The sequence below is a fragment of the Leptosomus discolor genome, chromosome Z (genome assembly GCF_034619465.1).
Source record: "Leptosomus discolor isolate bLepDis1 chromosome Z, bLepDis1.hap2, whole genome shotgun sequence".
Classification (NCBI taxonomy): domain Eukaryota; kingdom Metazoa; phylum Chordata; class Aves; order Leptosomiformes; family Leptosomidae; genus Leptosomus; species Leptosomus discolor.
The window spans coordinates 9,288,385-9,309,367 of record NC_141419.1 but is presented as its reverse complement, the minus strand read 5'-3'; the positions used below and the strand labels follow the sequence as shown (position 1 = coordinate 9,309,367).

The 20,983-nt window shown below is 41.1% G+C and overlaps 1 protein-coding gene across 1 annotated transcript in view; it reads right to left on the bottom strand.

Moving 5' to 3' along the window:
- Positions 1-3,647: 3,647 nt before the first annotated feature.
- The window catches only part of ELL2 (elongation factor for RNA polymerase II 2), a 40,852-nt gene continuing 23,516 nt past the window's right edge, over positions 3,648-20,983 (bottom strand). The window contains exons 4-12 of the mRNA XM_086480030.1: positions 18,999-19,162; positions 16,289-16,548; positions 12,503-12,627; positions 12,272-12,359; positions 9,985-10,549; positions 7,539-7,605; positions 4,726-4,897; positions 3,951-3,995; positions 3,648-3,812 (exon numbers count right to left, since the gene is read on the bottom strand). Of these exons, the coding sequence (XP_086336156.1) occupies positions 3,696-3,812; positions 3,951-3,995; positions 4,726-4,897; positions 7,539-7,605; positions 9,985-10,549; positions 12,272-12,359; positions 12,503-12,627; positions 16,289-16,548; positions 18,999-19,162 (1,603 nt within the window). The 3' untranslated portion in view covers positions 3,648-3,695. The remainder of the gene's footprint in view (positions 3,813-3,950; positions 3,996-4,725; positions 4,898-7,538; positions 7,606-9,984; positions 10,550-12,271; positions 12,360-12,502; positions 12,628-16,288; positions 16,549-18,998; positions 19,163-20,983) is intronic.

Here is a 20,983-nt window from a genome sequence, read left to right as displayed (position 1 = left end):
TGCTCTTTTAGGTTAGAGACTGGTCACAGCACCAGAGGACAAGGAACAGAGTCATCTGCCAGCGTCGGAGAGGGAAGTGAAAGAGGCAGGATATTAAACTTGGGGTAAAGAGAGGGAGAGCAGCAAGGAACAGAGGAAACCTGCAGGGAAAACACCTATGTACGCCCGCTTTCAGCTCTAACTGAAGCAGCATGCTTGCTCAAACAGGCCGCAACAAATCACCTCCCATTCACCAGCAATCGTTTAACGCGCACCTTTCTTGTTTCTCTGCCTACACTTGACAGCAGCACTCCTGCGCGCTTTGTAAATTAGCAGGAGGATGTTACGTCGCAGTGATGTACCACTGACGTGCCCCTTGCGCATCAGCAGATTTCACCCCTGCACTCCCACAGTAAAGCAGCAGTCCCCACGGCAGCGTCCGCTGCCCTGCTTCGTTGCGGGGATGTCGGAGGATACCCTTGGCCCCAGACAAGGAAAGACCAAAGCCTCAGGATTGAAAAGTTAACATTTTATTGAACTTTAATTGATGTAGGACAGAGGGGCAACAATGGCTCAAGTGTTCTTTAACAAAATGCCCCAGGATGTTTCACGTACAGAGTCTTAATACAGTTTGCATGGCAACAATCGAAAAAAAGTTGTAAAACACTCTCAAAGTCCTAAAGGGGGATTCACAACCACGCTTTAAGCCTTCACATTCCCAAATACTGTCCTCCCTCGATCAATTCCATATCCTTCCCCAGGAGAAGGTCGGGGAATTGCTGGCCACATCCCTCCCCCATCAGGTACAGAAACAAACGATAGTGAACTTATGAGAAGAACTATACTTCAAAGTAGCCATAGGTCTTTGCATGAATCAACACTTAGGTACCTAGAAAGACAGGTTATTTAAAAAATTTAAATAAAAGCTAATTTTAAAAAAGCTAACGAATGAGCAAAATTACAATATCAACACTCTAACCCAATTTCTGTTTAAAACCTGTTGAAGTGAATCGCCTCCAACACTCGTCTACATGTTTTATAAAAGATTTGAGTATTACTTTTTTTTTTTTTTTTTTGATAACTGACAAGGTGAACTTAAGGAGTTCTTAAAACTTAAAAGCAGTCAAGTGAGCTGCTCACAGTTTAAAGAATATCTACAATTAAAAACCAGAACTACTTTGGGCACAGTTTTTCCTCCCTCAAACCCCAACAAGATTTAAAACCAACCCTCTTAACCTACGCTTTCTTCAGCCAACTGGAAAGGGCTACTGCCTCCCTTTCCACCACGTACATTTGATGAACTGTAGTGAGATTCACAGTTTCCACGAAGGAGGCGTGCACTGTTGCCCCTTCTCTACATCAATCACTTGCTTTTTATTTGTAGTAGTGTATCCCCAGCCAAGACGCCACCACGGGCAATGTTCGTTTCTCTGGGCCAGCAGGCCAGTTCTACAGGAAAGGCAATACTGCAGGCAGAGGCTCTTGACCTCTGCTGAACAGGAATGTCGACTCCAGGGAAACAAGAGATATGTAGATTTATAGCACTGTTTTGCAATACCTAGACTGTCAGGTATGCTTGCAAGGCTTCAGAAATGCTCAATGCCAACAGGAAAGCCTTCCATTAAGGCCTTTACAGTAGCTTGTCAGGTCTGATGATGATATGCAGTGCTGGACCTCTGAAGTACCACTAACCCCCAGCTGCAACACACACGCAGCCTGTAAACCACAAGACGCATGAGAATACAGGTCAACGGTAAAAGGCAGGGGGAAAAAAGAATTTAAAAGATTAATTAACTGCACCAGGTCTCGGTTACACAGCGACCGCAGTATGAATAGTCGCAATGCACAGAGACAGTTGTAGCAGCATTGTGTGCCCCGTAACGGCAGTCAACATCAGATCCAGGCACACAGCTCAGATAAAGAGCACAGAACGGCCGAAACGGGTCCCAGCATCAGGAACTTCACATTATTTTAATCTGAACAGCCGCTTTGTCTCTAGGTTGACAGCTAACTGCCCAGCGCAGCTGCAGCAGAACTGCAGTGAATTCAACGGTGAATTTGACATTTATACCTGGGCGTTACTGCGCGCATACGCTCAGTCCTTAAACCCCGATGGATGCCGCTCTTCATGGGAAGCAAGAAGTCTTCTCTTCATTTTGCCATTTGAAATGCAGAGTTGAAAACAACTGTACTAGCCCAAGTGACTCAAAAGTCAACCTGGTCTCAAGTAGGTAACATAAACATCACTGTCATGCAACAGAAGGGACGCATCTTGCTTGCTGTTCCATCATCACGAACAGAACGCCTTTGAACCCACAAATTTAAGGCAGAAGTTCAATTGCTCCCATTTAACTGAATGCATGTTTTCTGGCAGTCAAGCATTTTCTGGTTTACAGTGATACACAACAGTTGTTTTTTTTTGATGCTGGAGATAAAGTCTGTTAGCGATACCACCAAAATTTTGGCAAAAATTTCACAATCAGATTTGTAAACATAATGCTTCCCTTTTCAATTGGCAGCATTCTGAAAACACAGTAAGACACACAAAGATTTTGCTCAACTTTGATGAAATAACCTGTGTTTTCACATGATAAAGTAAGCAATGGTTTACATCAAAATAAACCAACAAACTGCATGAAATGAAAGTTTGTGCTGTTTGATGATCACAGTATTTTATAGCTAAATACATCTGTTCTTTGTTATACTCCTGGCACCCAGGACAAAAATCTTTAAATATATATTTCACGTAGGCAATAGATTCTTCGCATATCTCTCTTCAAAAAATACTTTATAGTAGTATATAAATAGGTAACCTACTTGTTTAATTATATAATCTCGTCCCAAAACTATATATGTTTCATTTTTATTAAAGTATCAATTTCCCCAATACTATTAAAGCTGACAAACTATTGAAATGGAAATGCTCTCATCTTCCACATCGGAAGTAGCAATTTTATAGGAAAAACCTACAGCAACACTCGTCAGTTGTTTTAACCTGAGCGTTTGGCCTACTTAGAGTAGCAGCTTTTTGTTTCCCCATCACGCATGCTCACACCCACACGTTCTTGCACACACACAGTACAACCATACACTCCCAGACACTGGTAGGCCACATAGTGCTTCCCAGGTGCTTCAAAGTGGGAAGCAGTGTAGCTAATAATTTAACCACACGAAATATACACAAGCAAACACCTTAAGGCAACCACTGCAACGGCAGGTTTAAGTTGCAGGGTGAGTTTTTGTTGTAACAAAACGGGCTGTATACAGCACGTATACATGCCTCTTTAACCCTCTAAACAATGTGACTTTTTTTTTTAATTTTGTGCAAATGTCTAAACTTTCTACCATTTAAGGCAAAGAGTTTGCATTAACAAGAAAGGTCAGAAAACAGACTTATGTTTATGCAAAAGCATTTAAATTTGCTACAATATTTTCTTAAAATGTGTATGACTTCATATTAGAGGTACTGGGTCCCCAGCGCCTACTGAAAAAATTATTTCAATGGACAAACATAAGTCTTGAAGAAAAGAAAGGACCAGAAAAAGCAGCTTCAAATACGCACATAAGCAACATATACAACAACAAAAGTAAAGTCTGCTAATACTGAAACTTCTGTAACGCAAAACTTTAAAAGAATTTTTAGAATCTTAGAGCGACTAATCTTTAAGTTTAAATAAATATGCTTCAGTTCATTCACATGTCCTGGCCAAAGCAGACTAGTGCGATGACTTTGCTTGCTGTCTGTCAAATTCCCTTATTAGTCTCTTAATATGAGACAACTTGTTGTGGAGATACTCGCATCTATACTTCTCTTCATAGTAGTTGGGGCTAGACTGTAAAGACAAGACAAAAAGAAAATTAGGGCATGAAAACACTTCTGCAGAGTTCAGCATTTCATGTCCTTCGCTTAAAAACAGCCTTGAGCCAGTCCCAGTGATTACTGCCTCCCACAAATCTGGTCTCACACATACCTGCTTTATCTTTTGATACTCTTCTAAGACTTCCTCATGAAGCATCTTTGAGGAAAAAAACCACAAGGACAATATGAAGAACATTTCACTACTACCAGAAAATGCAAATTTATATAAAATACTAAGATACTCAAGGTCTTCTCAAGATATTTTCTTATCCATGAGCCACCACTCTCTTGCATTGCAAAAATAAACCCCCAACCCCCCGTATCACCCAAGATCTGCAATTAAACCTGTAAACAGCCAACTGCAAATTCTCAGTTTGCACACAGAGTTAAAGAATTCTGACACTGAACACATGGAAGTTGTATGTCCAAATCAGGCAAGTCCAGGCTGGAAAGACAAAATACCATGTTTTTAACACCCTCCTCTGCTAAAATTGTAGCTAGAATCAGTCACCTGCAAGATGAGTAAGTGGTGTCTGTAGGTCTTGTTAAGTGTATAAAATCATAGTAAACAGAGGGTCAGGAAAGCCTTGGGATTATGGCCGCCTGATTCCACATGCTACCGATCTTCCCTCCCTGGTCTGAGTAACAGCACCCCTCTGCCTCGCCAGGATGCTGAAGTGGTCAGGTCAGCACGCCCCGAGCCACTCTGGTAACTCCAGCTATGCAACCAGTTACTCAGACACTGAACCTGGCAAGCCTTTTAAAGCTGCATCAATATAATTTCATACATAAATATACGGAAGAGTCTGCCTGTGCTGAAAACATGGACTTTTGGAACGGATAAGAGTGAGAAGAAACACAACCTTCACAGTTTTATCCTTCTTTACCTGATATTCTTTGGACTCTGGAGAAAGAAGCTTCCACTGCGCCTCAAGCTTCCTGAATTTCTTGGTGACACTCTCCATCCGAGCATACAAGTTTCTGTACTCGTCATATTCTGCATTGAAGTCATTCTTGTAACTCTGGCGTTGCTCGTACGAGACTATAGTGATGTATTTACTAATGGAAAAATAAGCACACATGCAATTTTACACCAAGGATGGTTCTTAGTGAATATCAAGCACAGACATCCATGCTTTAAATCAGTTAACTATGTTAACTTTCCTTCCACACATGAGCACATGTGCTACAACAGAATGTATTTAAGCAATTACAGAAAATACAAAGGCAAATACAGAAGTTACATATTTTTATGACAGTTATTTGATAATATTTTACTGTTTAGAGTTTTTATTCAGAATCTGTGCAAAACCCCAAAAACACAGCATACTTAAAAAACATTTGTTATCATTCAAATATAGAAGGACTGACACAGACATCAGTTTCAGTGAGAGAAAAACTGCTAGATTATAATATCATTCTACGAAGGGACAGGTTAATGAAGTCATATTTACTTTTGAAAATTAATTTTCATTACATTTTTGGAAGGGACTGCATTTATGGAGTTGGACGCAGTCTAGTTTTTCAGCTACATTCGTGCCTATCTAACAGCAAAGCATAGTTAATGATAAAACTTGATTACTTGAGTGAACACCAGTTTCTCTGTTGTCTGTTCAACTAAGGCACATGCAATACTGCAACAAAAAACAATTGTAGAAAAGTCTGAAACTAAAAAACGCCCATTGCATCACCTCCTAAGGAGGGCAAAATCCATAAACACTTAAAGCCACTGATGTAACTGAAACTTTCCTCATTCCCCTCTCCCTCAAATCAACATCAGCGGATTTAACAAGTTTATTATAGACATCCAAGATGAAGTGGCAATGCAAGTAACAGATATCATTTCCCACTGCCAGTGCACCAATACTTCAGGTCCTCCTAGCTGAAAGACCTGGTTCTCTTTGGATGACACAGGCATCTCCACACGGGGACGAATCCTTCAAACCACCCGTAGATTAGTTTCAATGAGCAGTAAAAATTTAACAAGCCTGAAAACTTTTCCTGGTGATGTATCCCAGGCCAGATGCACTCAATTAGAGTGCTAGACGGTTTTTAAAAGAAAACTAAAGAGGACTTCAGCATTTTGGGACATACTGGTGAAGCGACAGTCTGGTGTACTGGCTCACACACAGTCACATCCCACAGCAAGGGTCTGAACGCAGGACAAGAGCGCAGCAAAGCACTCGTAATGTAAGTGTGTGGAGAGGGAAGAAGGGTCAGGAGTGAGGAGAAATGTGAATCTGTTTTGTTTTGCTAGCTTTTGCTGAAACGTTGCTTAAAAAGCTTGAGTTTCTCTACTCTCATCATCTTTACATTAACATGGAAAGTACCTAAAGCTGTGATTATACTTATGAACTACGCAGCACTAAAGAGACATGAAGAGAAGCTGGAATAAACTACCAAATCCTTTAAATGGGAGCACACTGCATGTGCTCTGAGGTTTCAATCTTTCTGTAACTATCAGGCAGATGTCTGAAACAGCTCGACCTAATTTTTTTCCAGGGCACCGTAGCCAGTAGATTATCTGTGAGATTGTTCCAGACGTTGGTCCTTCCACAGGGAGATCTTCACTAAAGTTTTTAATCCCAATCAAGACCAAACCAACTTCATGAAATTTTGTATGAAAGCTTTTATCTTTTGGTTTTGTTTTAACTTTTGGCAATAGCTATTGGCATCCAACTTTAATATTAGATTACATCAAACAACCATATACCTTACTCCTCAGTATGACTGCCCTCAGCTGATGGGGCAGCAGACAGCTAATTGCTGAATCTGTTCATTTTCACCCAGCAGAGGCTGGGAATTAAACGCAGGTTTGAGTTCTCAGCACCAAAAGCCTTTTACAGCAAGTTCTTTAATACTTGTCATGGATGAAAAAATTTTTGATATAGCAGGTAAATTTCAACTTTTGGGAATGTTAATCTCACACATGACAACTTGTTAGTGAGCTAAAATTAAACGCACCGGGAAGTCCTGTAATTTTATAAACTGCAATATGCCAGTCATTGTAGATACGTAACATTTCACATGCAAGTTTATCTTGCTTTGTAGTAAAAACTAAGCACCTAGAATTTAAAATTTTCTATTTTCTCTAACTCTTTGGTCTGCAATTCCATGGTGAAATTGGATATTTTGCTGTAGCTTCAAGTTCATCAGTGGCCATTTTACATCAAAGCTCTAGAAGTAACTTTGATGGTTAACCCGTTAGCTCCTATATAGGCTTTGTAATCCTGGACTTTAAAGTCTGCTATTGTCCAGTTCCACCTTTCCAGCTTAGATGCACTAAGCAGTGAAAACACAGGAAAGATGTTCAAATTTACATATTTGGTGGTTTAGCATTCAGCTTTCACCCTGTATTGCCTCACTTCTAAAAAGAAAACAGTGCACGTTCAAATTCCTTTTTTATTGTGTTCTTCAAGAAGAATGAAATTAATTGTTTCAAGTCTTCTTCTAAAGCATATTAAAAATTCTTTTTAACAGTTCTTTTCCCCCACAATAATTAAGGGACAACCCCAAAGTTTAAAACTTGTGCACAGTTGAATAAGACAGCTGGGTGACTTAAAGGAAATTATCATTATTCTAAAATTTACCAAATACCTTTTGGTAATTTTTCAATTTAGTAGCTAAACAAGAGTTTTTTATAGGTGATTTTTCAACTGCTCCAGCAAGTGGCAAGAGACATAACCGTTATTTTACTCACACCAAGTAGTCTGGTTGTTCACTTGATGAAGAAGGATCTGTAGAGTCAGTGCAAGTTTCTTTAACTCCTACAGAAAAGCAGAATTTTGACACTTGCAATAAACAGATTTTTAATACAGTCAAACAATACCAACCTGAGGGGCTTGAAAAAGCCCTTGATAGTTTTATTCTCACAGTAAATTACTTGTAATAAGCTCTACAAGTTAACAATAGGGCTCACATGACCTTCTCCACAGTAGGCAGTACTGGGGTTTAGAAAGAGGGCACGGCTACTTATTCTACAGGTTCTGCACTACTACAGTATTAACCTGAGGTCAGCTTTTCGTATTTGAATACACGATGTGGCATATGCACAGCAATTCAAGTTATGCAGCAACAGATGTAGCTGCACAAAAGACAACAGCTTGATAGAGAGAGAGAGAGATATACACATCTCAACATCCAGGTTCCAGCGAGAAATAGAGAAAGCTGAAGTTCCTTCCATGCCATGATTTTAACCCTCCTTCCCTGACAATTACGGATATCCAAAGTTAGATTTAATTTCAGCACTCTTCTAAGCAGGAAAGTCAATAGCATTGTACATGGGTTACTGGCATTCAGGCTTCAATAACCTGCAACAAAGGCTTGCTCCTCATTAACGTGGCAATACTGGGTTTGAAAGTTATTTGCACTTGTAAATTTATTCTTTTGCTCTTTTAAATCCATTATGGAAGCACAGTACATTTAATCTCCAATCTCTCTTTTTAAAGGAATATTTCAGGAGCTCCTTATCTTCTTGATAAATAAAAAAAATAGCTGCTGTAAGGAAAAGTTAGCTGGAAAAGGAAGGAACACTCAGTATCTTGGTAATCTCTCTCTGCTTTTCATTTGGGGTTTTGTGGCAAGCTTAGAAAAACCACACAATCCTTTACATTCATTATTATCTTACATGCCCACTGTTTAAACATAGTATTTCTGCTAAAGCTTAACCATTCTTGCCAATCTCTAAGCTATCTAAGCTTCAAGTCATGGGCAGAGAAAAGAGCTATCGTGCAATGTTCTACTCGATGCTTTTGCTTTTAATACCAAAATTATTACATGGTATAGCAGTAGTATAAAAACAAGAGTAAAAGTGGGAAGAAAATTCGAGAGAAATGCAAACAGTAATATTGTCACAGTATGTACAATAAAACTTATGTGAACAGTTTTGCTGCGAGCATTTCATTTCCAAAAATTCAAGTGAGTTTGTTGGCACCGCTCAGTCCACTTGAGAGCTTCAGCATAAGCACCACCTTGAAACATAGGACAGATTTTTCCTTCCCTAGCTGCTCAGAATTTTGTTACTGGCTTCTGTAGAAAGAGGATCACGTGTTCATAAATTCAAGCATGAATCTTTTCAAAGCAATCCCAAGCCACCCAGGCGTTGTGTAGTGTGGCCAGGGTAAACGTGAAACAACCATCTGAAAGCATGCTTATCTACAAGCACAACACCACTTCAAAGAGGCACCCTGCATGCCGTAAAGATGCCTCCAGGCTGTGATAGGAAAGGGCTATACCTCACTTCTAATTTGCGAGTCAAACCTCTGAAATTAGGACACACGGATTTAATTTAACAAAGGAACTGAACTCTGCCCTATTTTGTGTGTGTGTGTGAAGAAATGAAGTATTCTTCGTATTCAAGTATTCAAGTTTCTCTTTAGCTTTTCAATGACATTTTAAGTGTGTACCATTTCTACATCTTTTGAAGCAATAAATTCTGCAGCTAAGATGGAGAGGAGCTCACAGCGCAGTTCAAACCCAAACTCAAGCAAACCACAGGCCAGTTTAGGTAGGTTTTAGACTTTACATGAAAAGGCAGAGTTTGACAAACGTTGTGTTTTGATACATGATGAAATACATTTATGTCTGATCTATATGTTTCAGTAAACTAGTATGCAGTAAGTGTGTGACAGGTTTTTATCTTCAGCACGCAGACTTTAAAACTTGCTGACGGAAAAAGTGGAGTAAGTTTCAGTGAACCGTCAGTTTAGTGGAAACCAAGCACACACACAAAAAATCCATTCCTTCTGTTTTTCTGGTACCTAGCTCTTCCTTTTAACCAGTTTCTGCCCAACAGGAATCCATTTAAGATTTCTTTGTTCTAACGATTTTTGTACTATAGAGTGAGAATTCTTAAAAATTAACCTAATTTTAGATAAGGGTCCTGCAGAACGGCTTTTGGGTTTTGTTGTGGTTTTTTTTTTTTTGCTTTTTTTTTCTCTAGACTAACAGTTACAATGTAATGCAATGGCAGGAAAAAAATACTGATTCTTCATGACCATAAAGTCGGGATAACGGCAAAGCACTTAATATAAGCAAGTGAAAGCAAGTGGAAAAATAGACTATTACTGTTTCCAGTCCCTGGTTTTCCTGGTCCCTTTACACCAGGGTTACCCATATTGTTGTCAAGAAAAGCAGCATATTAATACCTTCACATGAATCCAAATAGGAAGATTTTTTCAGCTTGGCTGTTTCTACTTTTCTAAGGTCCTCTTCCTCCACACTCCCACTCATAGTGTCCTGCATTTTGCTTTTGTTGTTCTTACGCTCCTTCACCTCATTGGGCTGTTGGTGCAACACCGCATGCTTCTTGCCTGTGGACTTGGGATGCTCCACCCACATCGCGGCAGGCGCTGGGATTCCCAAAGGAGTCTCAGAGGTATATTTTCGTTGCTGGTCCCCATAAACATTACTATTCCGACTCAAGCTGTCCATTGGCAGGTCTTGCATCCCCTGCCCCTCGGGGGTGCTGGGGGAGTTGGAGCTAGCAGTCTGAGGAGGGCTGGAAGCGGGAAGGAGTGTGCGACGCAGCAGCAGAGGAGCGGGAGTAGCGGCGGCTGCCGGGGCGGGAGGCGGCAGACAGGCGGCAGCGGCTTTGTCGCTGGAGGCAGGCAAGTGGCGGTTGTACAACAGCTGCATTCGACTGGTCAGGTGAGATATCCTCTGCTTTTTGTTCTTCAGAGGATCAATAAAATTGGTGTCCCAGAGCCTTTTCTGTAATAATAAAAAAACCCATTAAAAACATGATATGAATTAAGTTTTGCTCCCATTCTGAAAAAGGAGCATTTCTGAACAGGCAATTGTTGAAAACACATCTTTTTTTTTATCTAAAAATAGCTGTCAAACAAGGAAGTACTGCAGCTAAACACACGTTTTATTTCATTCTTAGTTTCTAACCTTACGGTTTAGCAAGCTGTTCTTCAAGTCTACAGGTAAAAGGCTTTGTGAGAAAGACCCTCTCTTCAGCAGCTCTACCAAAGGCTTCACCAAGACGAGGAGGTCAGGTCAGTACTTTTTAGACACCGATTTCCGCTCGGACATACTGGGTTAAGAGCCAGCATTTGCTGCCACAGAGCCATGTGACTGACCGGCCGATAAGCAGCACCAAGACGCACACAGCAGCGTGCTTATCAGATGCATGAAGTCCAAAGCTGATAAGAACAGGTAAAGCCCCCAGAGTTTTGCTCCAGCTGTTGCTCCAGCTGAAACACTGGCTCACATCCTCCTCTCTAGCAAGCATACGCTGCCCACGTTGATACACGAGCAGCAGCTTGGACCAGGAGTGCCAGGCACGGCTCTGTGCCACCCTGCTGAAACAAGTCTAGACTCTGTGTGTATAGAGGTCCCTGGGACCTGCACTGTTTCATGCTCTGACTGGAAGAAAGTTTGGCAAAACCAGAGATGTCCCTCCCTCCTCTATTTAAACGTAAATATCTCAGTGGTGAACGACTTTTCCATACTTCCCAGCTTATGGCTGCACACTGCATACACTGCTGTACTCTTCAGTGTGTTTCAGAGCAGCTGTAGTCACAGAAAGGATCAAACTCTTCCTTAAAGTAATGCCTTTTATGCTGAGTTTTCCAAGCTTCTGCATTGTCCTCTCGTATTGATAGTGAAACAGGGCATATGCATTTTAAGTCTGAAAAGGCTGGGGCAAAGCAGATATACTACCTGCTGATTCAGATCTGCCTTTTCACACCTGGGCTGCCCTGAATCAAAATGGGTGCTTAAATAACGCCTATAGGAAAAAAAAGTAATATATATATATATTCCTCCAAGTGGATTCCTATTGTAATTTGTCCTTACTCTAGACTTCCCTAAGCTTTATATTTAAACAGTCGTACAAGGATGTTTCCACGTATTTTAGGAATTACAACTATTACTATTTTATGCATTATAACCTTGACACATGCAACCACGTAACAAAAACACACACATCTCTTGTCTTGATAAGACCTTCCTGTGCACCAAGATAAGAAAGTTATGTGGCAACACAAAAAAGTTTTAAGTATTTAACCAGAAAGTACAGGTTGTATAACTGTGATGGGTAACCAAGAAGTCAGCAGGTGAGTTGAGGCTTCTGTAAGGTCAACATGCTGGCTGTTCGACACGATGGTAGTAGTCTCTGCCAGAGATTTACATGTATTTACAAAACACTGTGTAGACAGGAATTGTTTATTTTTCTGAATATTTTAATAAACATTCTGAAATACAGAATACTAAATATAGCAGCCCTTAAGCTACGTAACTAAGTTTTTTCGCAGCCTTTGACAGTGCAACCACCGTCAAAAAATATAATCAACTAGAAATGAATGCTTCAGGTTTTCATGTGTTAAAGACAGTATTAGTGCTTCATATCACAGCTTTTACACCAACACAAAGTGTGATAAATCTTAATACACTGTAAATAACATTTTTAAAAAATCAAAAAAATACCTGAGGAGTTGATGGAGCACTGTTATTAGAAGATACAGAAGATCCTAAATGACTGGTGCTGGTGGCATTCTGAGACGAATTTAATTTGCTGTAAGGATGACCCAACATTTCAGGTTACAATGCAAGAATGTCTATGTCACAGTTCTTTCATTATAGGGAAGACAGATATTAATTTCCCAGGAAGAGTTTTTTTTAAATCGCTATTTTCCTTCCCCTAGAGACTGAACTTACCTAGAAAGTATTAACTCCAATGACTGTTTATCTATTTCATTGTATCCAGGCCAATCTTTTTGAATGTCTTTAAATAAATAATCCTTCAGACTGTAAGAATTATCCTTTGGATTCAGGATGGCTACCTACAGGCAGACATTTAAGAAAATAAATGTTCATTATACCTAAACGCATACTCCAGAAATAAGATTGGTACTGTAGAGCTAAATCAAAGCTGAAAACTAAATTATCCACCAGTTTTCCAGGTTTTTTAGATGTGATGATTGAAGCAGCTCTCATGGAATGAGCACCAATTTTAAAAAACGTGGTCAGTTTGGGACGTAGAAATTTTGATGTAAGAAAATCCCAAACTGCTGCAAGCATGTTTGAAATGTACTGTATGAAAACCTCTCTCTGCACCATGTACCTGGTTTCTTGTCTTTAATACAGCATTGAGAATCAAGACAAATTATGCCAAAACTGTAAAGCTTCACTGCCTGAAATACGTTGAGAGGCCTAGTTTTTTATTTTTGTTTATTTTTCTTTTTTAAGAACTGAAGAACACTGTCTCCACATACAAATTTGAAGTTGTTCAACTTCAGGAGGACACCTGCTGTTCTTTTGTTTTACACAGCTATACTGCGACACAAACTGTGCCTGGAATAATGCATATTTTCTGTCATCACACTAATGACCACACTATGTCATCATTTGTCTTGATAAACAGAATTGCTTTTCTTTCTCAAGTGCCTGAGCCACAAGAAACTATAGCTTTGTACTGAACACTTGTATGTGATAACCTAACTAGCATTAAACATCTACTTCTACTACAAAGATGAATTACTAATCTATCCCATTAGTTTTAAGCTGTACCAAAGTTTTACCTATTGGAAGAAAAGTAACTGTACTTGTATCTAACAAGTTGTATTTTGAAAAAAAGATTTAGAGCTAAAATGTGCAAGGAAGAGAGTTACAGGCCCAGATGCACACTTCAATTTGCAGACACAGCGTTCATGACAGCAAAGTACTGTCATGAGAAGGTCGTGTGCATGCCTTGCCATACACTTTTGAAAATAAAATGGGTTTATATCTTCCTTAAGAAAAAAGTATACTCAAAAGTTAAAATGAGCTAGTAAACCCTTGAGACCATTGACACCTAAAGTGCTGGTTTAGACTTCATCAACTGACATGCGTTCAGACTTTCAGAGAAAAACTCAAAGAAAAACAGTCTCTGCCAATTTGCCTGACGCAAACTGCTGAATAACTCCACACACCACCTCTTTTCGCAGCCTTGCCTATTTTTTCCTGCAAAACATGACAGATAAATACTGCTAATTCATGTCTGTGTGCATGTCTCTTCTGCCCCCATCTTAAAAAAATTGAAAAGTAACAAAGATAACCTGAAACTGTAATTCACTTGTTAAAAAACAGAACTAAAGCTGTATTCGAAGAGAAGCAAATCTGTGCGTATTAGATCTTAGCAAGTTCAGGCTGCTGATTTTAGATTTGTACAAAAAAAAAAAAATCATCATGAAGCTAAGAAAAACATGAGCAAGGCTTTCCGGGGTGCAGTGCTGCTAACATGACCATTTCTGAATGCAAACCGGTACACCCTGAGGCAGTTCACAACACATACAGGGAACACATCAAGAAAGTCTCCTTAAACATTCCCAAGCATAATGGGACAGGGGAAAATTTTTGCACCGTTTATCTTCTAGGGAGCTGAACTTTTGGAATTTTATAATCAGCTTAAAGAATAAACTGACTGCTTCAATTCGTATATAAGAACATTGCCATTCAGGGTGAAAAAATCCTATCATTGCACTGGCCAAACAAAGCAGCCACACTTAACATATTCAAGGAAGGAGTTTTTAAAATTCAGTGTAGGATAAACCAAAGCTGTATAAATGTTGAATTTTACTCACTCTAATAGGTTCCAAAATACTTTTTTCCTAGATAAATAGGAAAGATTCCTACTTTATACATTAATACATGCATAATTCAGCCACAGTCTCTGGGTACAGGGAGTATTTAAAAAGTAAGGGAGGAGTCAATGCATCCTACAATACTTTAAGAAGACTTTTGTGAACTGTTTTAACAGAAAACAAGTGACACTTCTGAACACACAGCTTCACCCATACACAGTTTCACCTGTACAACGTTGCAGGGTTACCAATAATTTTGACAGATATCATAAAGAAATACAAGTGGAATTTAACTGAAAGTACCATTCAATATATTCATCAATGACCTGGACGAGGGAACAGGGTGCACTGTCAGCAAGTTTGCCGATGACACAAAACTGGGAGGAGCGGCTGACGCACCAGAAGGCTGTGCTGCCGTTCAGTGAGACCTGGACAGGCTGGAGAGCTGGGCGGGGAGAAATTTAATGAAATACAACAAGGGCAAGTGTAGAGTCTTGTATCTGGGAAAGAACAACCCCATGTCCCAGTCTAGGTTGGGGGCTGAGCTGTTAAGAGAGTAGCGTAGGGGAAAGGGACCTGGGGGTCCTGATGGAGAGCAGGATGACCATGAGCCAGCAATGTGCCCTCGTGGCCCAGAAGGCCAATGGCATCCTGGGGTGTATTAGAAGGGGTGAGGTCAGCAGGTCGAGAGAGGTTCTCCTCCCCCCTCTGCTCTGCCCTGGTGAGATCCCATCTGGAATAGTGTGTCCAGTTCTGGGCCCCTCAGTTCACGAAGGACAGGGAACCGCTTGAAAGAGTCCAGCGCAGAGCCACAAAGGTGATGAAGGGGGTGGAACATCTCCCTTCTGATGAAAGGCTGAGGGAGCTGGGTCTCTTGAGCTTGCAGAAGAGGAGACTGACCTCATTAATGGTTATAAATAAGTATAGGGCGAGTGTAGGAGGATGGAGCCGGGCTCTTCTTGGTGATGGCCAATGACAGGACAAGGGGCAACAGGTACGAGCTGGAGCACAGAAGGTTCCACATTAACATAAGGAAAAACTTTTTCACTGTGAGGGTGACAGAGCGCTGGAACAGGCTGCCCAGAGAGGTTGTGGAGTCTCCTTCTCTGGAGACATTCATAACCCACCTGGACACATTCCTGTGTGACCTGCTCTGGGTGGTCCTGCTCTGGCAGGAGGGTTGGACTAGATGATCTTTCGAGGTCCCTTCCAACCCCTAACATTCTGTGATTCTGTGAAAGGAGCACTGGAAAAGCTACTGAATATAAAAAGGTTTCAAGTAAGATGAAGACACCATCCACATGACAGCAGAGAAGCGCTATGCTCAAAATTGGACCACCACCTTTTTCATTTACACTTTGGCTGGAACACCCTTCCCTGGACTGCAATTCCAACAGGTCCCAAGAGAAGCCAAGTACCATTTACAGGCCACCAACTACGTTCAAATTAAATACTAACCTATGTGATTACCAAGCTTCTCATAAGCTCGTCACAAGAAATATTAAGTTGTATGACAAACTATTCCACACAGTCAAGAGAATGCATGGTCAGTTTCTCTTAATCATGCAGTTAAGCAGTCCAAGTACAAGACAGAGGGGAAAAGAAGACATTAGAAGCCACACAGCTAGAAATAGCTAATTATTGCCTGCCATTGTAGCAATACAAAAACATTCCCCAAAAGTTTTCTAATCTTTCTTTTCTTTCCTCACGTTGACTTGCAGTTTGTGGCATCTGTATAAAGTTTATTGAAAAACTTGAACAAAGAGCATTATGTAAGGTTTTTGGTATTTTCCGATTTAAACACTGGAGTAACACAGCTCAAAATGATAACTAAAAGAACAGCGGGAGGGAAAAATTGCTGGCACAAACTCCATGATCTTACCTGCTGAAGGATAGTTCCAAGACAATTCTTGTCCTTTTGGTTGATACCATCTCTATGCAAGCGAACAAGTAACTCTGGTTTCTTGTAACTCCTCAGAGCCAGTAAGTGAATCACCCTGTCCCTGTATGGTCGGTGAGAAACAGCATTGTGTGTGTGAGTCTTCCGTATGGCGTTTGCAGGGTTCATGGGTGTCGATCTCTTTCTCTCGGGCACAGCATCTGGAATGCTTTGTGGTGCTCTTCTGACCTGTGCTCTTCTCCCTAAAGTAAGGGATTTAAAAAAAAAAAAAAAAAAAAAAAAAAAAAAGTGTGACACGGGAGGTTGGTAGAAGACAAGAAAGATGATTTAAAAGATTTTTACCAAGCCAGTTAAACTCTAAAAACAGTGTTTAGTTAGCATTTCAAGACCTATAAGAATACAGGTAGTAAAGATGCATCAAGCTAGGCATTAACAAAGAAATTTTCAATACTAAAAAAAGCTGGTAAATGAGTGACACCAGTAGGAAGACTTTACTGGTTATTTATATAGATAGTGCTTTTATGATTTTTCCAGTTTATAAGCTCAAACACTAAATACCCAAAATCAGGTGTTGCTTTTTAGAAGAGCACTCAAGCATGATGCAAAGGTCTTCCATATAATTAAAACATCCCCCACGAATACCTAGGGATACCAAGTCTACACAATTAATTGCCTCACTACCAATGCTTGGTGTTAATCACTCAAATTACATCACATTTTAAGCTGAAACGTTCCCCTTTTATTAAATAAACTCATTTTTTTCAGAAACAATACATCAAAAATTTAACAGTTCTTGGGACCATGGCCAGCGAAGTATTAAAACAACACGGCCTGCACAGCATTTTGGATCAAATTCTATAAAAAGATGTGTTTCTCAACTGGAGGAACAACGCAAGCATTTGCAAGCGACGTATGCAGATTTTAAAAATAACACCACCTAACCTGAATCTCAGTTTTCCAGAAAAAGACCCAAACTTCTCTAATCTGTGTTTTTAAATAGCGTTGCTATAGGACGGAAAAAAAAAAAAAAAAGATTCATCAGAATATTATGGAAAATCATTGCAGTAAATATTGTTTGCATCCAGCAGAGGATGTGACACAAACCAGGCATTTTTCTGAAACCAGCAACTTGTATCTGGTACATGAGGGAGACTTCATGAGTACTGATGAGGAAATCTGGAGCTTTCTTTCTTTGATCAAACACACAGAGACTGAGCTGTGCTTATGTACTGCTTGTCCTCGGGAACAGCATTTTGCAGTGGAGGCCAAACCGTTATAACCTTTCCACCCTGCATGTTCCCTGGACTTTGCTCTTCTGGTTTTCAAGAACAAACCTAACCACGCAAACACACACAGTTAAATTTTTAGAACAGTATGAACTGGCCAGTTGTTTACTGAACACATTACAAACGTTTTGACAAGTTAAATTCAATGTAGATACACGAACCCCTTGCACAGCTGACAGTGTAAGCAGTAGTCAAACATAACACCTCCTGAAGTCACGTCTCTGAATCACTTTTAAAAAAATTAACTGAAAACATAACCAAGCATTAACACAATTAACAACACCAGTTCCTAATTTGTATTGCATGAAGAATGCATGTTGCAAAGTCACCCCCATGCCCTACCAGCAACTAGACCTGTCCTACCTGAGCTTCCTCAACGCCAGTCTGAAACCAAGGCACCCCCAAATATCGTAAATGCCTTACCGCCAGCCTTCAGACCCCTTTATTTAATGCTAAATATTCACTGAAGATCTATTTGAACCACCAGCAAGAATCACACAGGTCATTCACACGCAAAATAGAACTTCTCCAACGAGGAGTTTTGAGGCACAGGGAAGTGGCTCCTCTCACACTGCTGTTAAAGAGTTGAGACAATACCAGAGAAGCATTCCCACCTCCATGTCCTGGGATCAACCCATGCCAAGCTCCATAGTGTCAAGGCCACATACACTTAGTTTTGTATCCCCAAAAAGCCACGATGCTGGCTTAAAATGTTCTGCAGTAAGCTGAGGCAGAGCAAGTGTTGCACCATCACTGTCAGGGACGTCCGTGCTGATGGAGGACTGCAGCCACAGCCAAGTGAGAGCCTGTTTTCCTTCATGAAGATGGATGTACCTGGTTCAGCTCGCTGCTGTGGGCAGGACCTGTACTACTGAGTGCCTATAAGGTGGATGCTCACCTTGCGTCTATTTGCAGCCAGCTCCAGGCTCCTCGGGGAAACGGTACTCAGAACAGTTTAATAATGAATGATACCACCTAAACGCTTTTTATTTTGTGGAAAACAATGAAATCCGTGGGAAGATGCCAACATTACCTTACTTTAACTTTTTTTTTTTGTGTAAAAAATAAATGATGGTCTTGTAACAGTTGCTTATTAATGACCAAGACATAAAATAAATAAAATTTAACCAGCATTAGCAAGTGAGAAAAGCAGAGTTTTTCATCTTAAGCTTAGGAATTTGTGTATATATGGGAAGGAGGAAGGACTAGAAGGCTTTCTGGGGGAAAAAAAGGCTAATGCCTAAATGCAGCAACAGGAGGCTGCAAATCTGTGACACGAGGACAAGCTACCTACACCCGAGATCTCTGAACATGCCACCTTTCACAAGAATACATTGAAAAGATGAACTACTGTGTTTTAAAAAGTTACAGACATCTAGTAAAAAAAAAAAAAAAAACAACCATACCTAAAAGTGGCCGACCAGGTTTAATAAACTTTGCAGTTTGATTGCGTGAATCCTCTTCTGCTTGGGCCATGCGCTCTCCGGTCATCAGACAGGAAACACTTGTTGCACACACCGTAATTTTATTCTGTATTACTTCCAGGCAACTGAGTTGCGAGACTCCACAACTACAAAAACATTGAAAAAGGTTGAGCCCAAGCACTAGTTCAGATTTAGAAGTACGGTTGTACCAGGAACTTTAAAACCTGTGTTAACAGGTGAAGAAAAATATTTTCCAGTTCTGATACCTAGCTAGGGCGTAAATGTATTTCAGATTGCCTTCATACATCCAGTCATATCAGTATTACCTGCTGGTGTAGTTAAAATTTCTTCACATAACAGTACCTGGGAGCCTGGCCCAGGGTAGTGCTGGCTGCTGTGTTGGTGACCGTTGCCATGACAACTACCAGGACAACCTAAGCAGCTGCACTGACACCCTATAGGCGGGCAGGTCCTGTCTCAAGGGGTATCCATCAGCTGCTCGACTCCCAGCTCAGCGTAAGTCTCCTCTCCCCAGCCCAAAGCAGCCAGTGGTGGCCCCAGGCCCTGCGAGGCCTAGGGAGGGCAAGTCGGCCTCCCCTCCAGCCCCGGCCTCCCCTCTTCTTGCTTTCAAAGACGTCCACCCTCCTCGTCGTCGAGACGACAGCGCCGAGGAGTGCTTGCGGTCCACCCACCTGCTCCTCTGAGTTTTCACGTTTGACCAGTGGCACTCCAGAGCAAAACTTGCACGAGGGGAAGGAAGGCAAGGTCTCCTCGATAGTGTCAGGGTGCGCTTTGGGCTTTGGGAGGTGTTTCTGGAGAAGCCAGGCCCTCCGTGGTCTGTCCAAACACACGCCCAGCCAGGAGGGCACCACAACGGACTAACGGCTGCTTCGTTTGAACCAGCCTATCGCTGCTCTTACATAACAAGTATGCTCTGCAGCACCCACCACTGCAACAGCTCTGACCAGAGAAAAGGTACCAGCTTTAGCTAACCTGAACGAAAACCTTTAACCGCCCTGAAACTCCCCATCAAAACTCCCTGAGAGGAAGGGTCGAGATTCTCACACCTCAATTTACTACTTTCTTTCAGAAAGTCACCAAGCCACTGACCAATACCTCAACATGATACAGCTACAGTTTTGTCCATAGCCTAGAGCTCTGTACTGATTCATTGCTCCAAAATCACTGCATTTACGATTAAAAAAAATAGCCTTTCTTGTCATCTGAAGCACAGCTTTTACCCGTGGCCCATCTCCTTGAACGTCGCTGCCTTTATGTGCTTTTTTACCACAGGAACGGCTGAGCACTGACCGAAACACTGTGTAATCTCCCTCCTCAGGTTGGGCATTTTCAAAATCCGAGCCGGTTTTGAAACTAGAGCTGCCTTGAGTACAAAATTAGACTAGACACCCTGCAGAGGTCCCTTCTGGTTTTACTTCTTTTAAACGACTCTGCATGTAACACTACACAAGTTTTGCATTAACTTTGCAGGCACTTTGCACAAACTGAGAGCTGGCTACAAAGGCCCTCACAAAAGCTAGTCTGAGTTAGATTTTGAAGAAGATTAGTAAAACCACATTAAAACTACCTGGGCATGTTACTCAGAATTATGCAGAGCTAAAGCAGCTTAAATTTAATCTCACTTTAAAAATACAGTTTAAATCAACTGAAGGTGCTCCTTCCCAAAGAAGAAAGTGCGCTCAGAGAAGCTCAGGAGAGGCAAGCGAGGAGCGGAGGCAGGACCTCTCACCCCTGGCATGCACTCCTGGTGCTTCCTTTGTGCCAGCCTTGGCAGCTGTCTGACCACTTTCAGATACAGTTTAATAAAAAAAAAAAAAAAAAACACCACAAAAACCTCCAAAAGTAACCCACAACAAAAACAACCCAAACCTCCCTGTCCCTACCCCGCCCCCCGGCCCCTGGCTCCCCCAGGTCTGCCACTAAACCGTTCAGCTTTTTGCCAATCC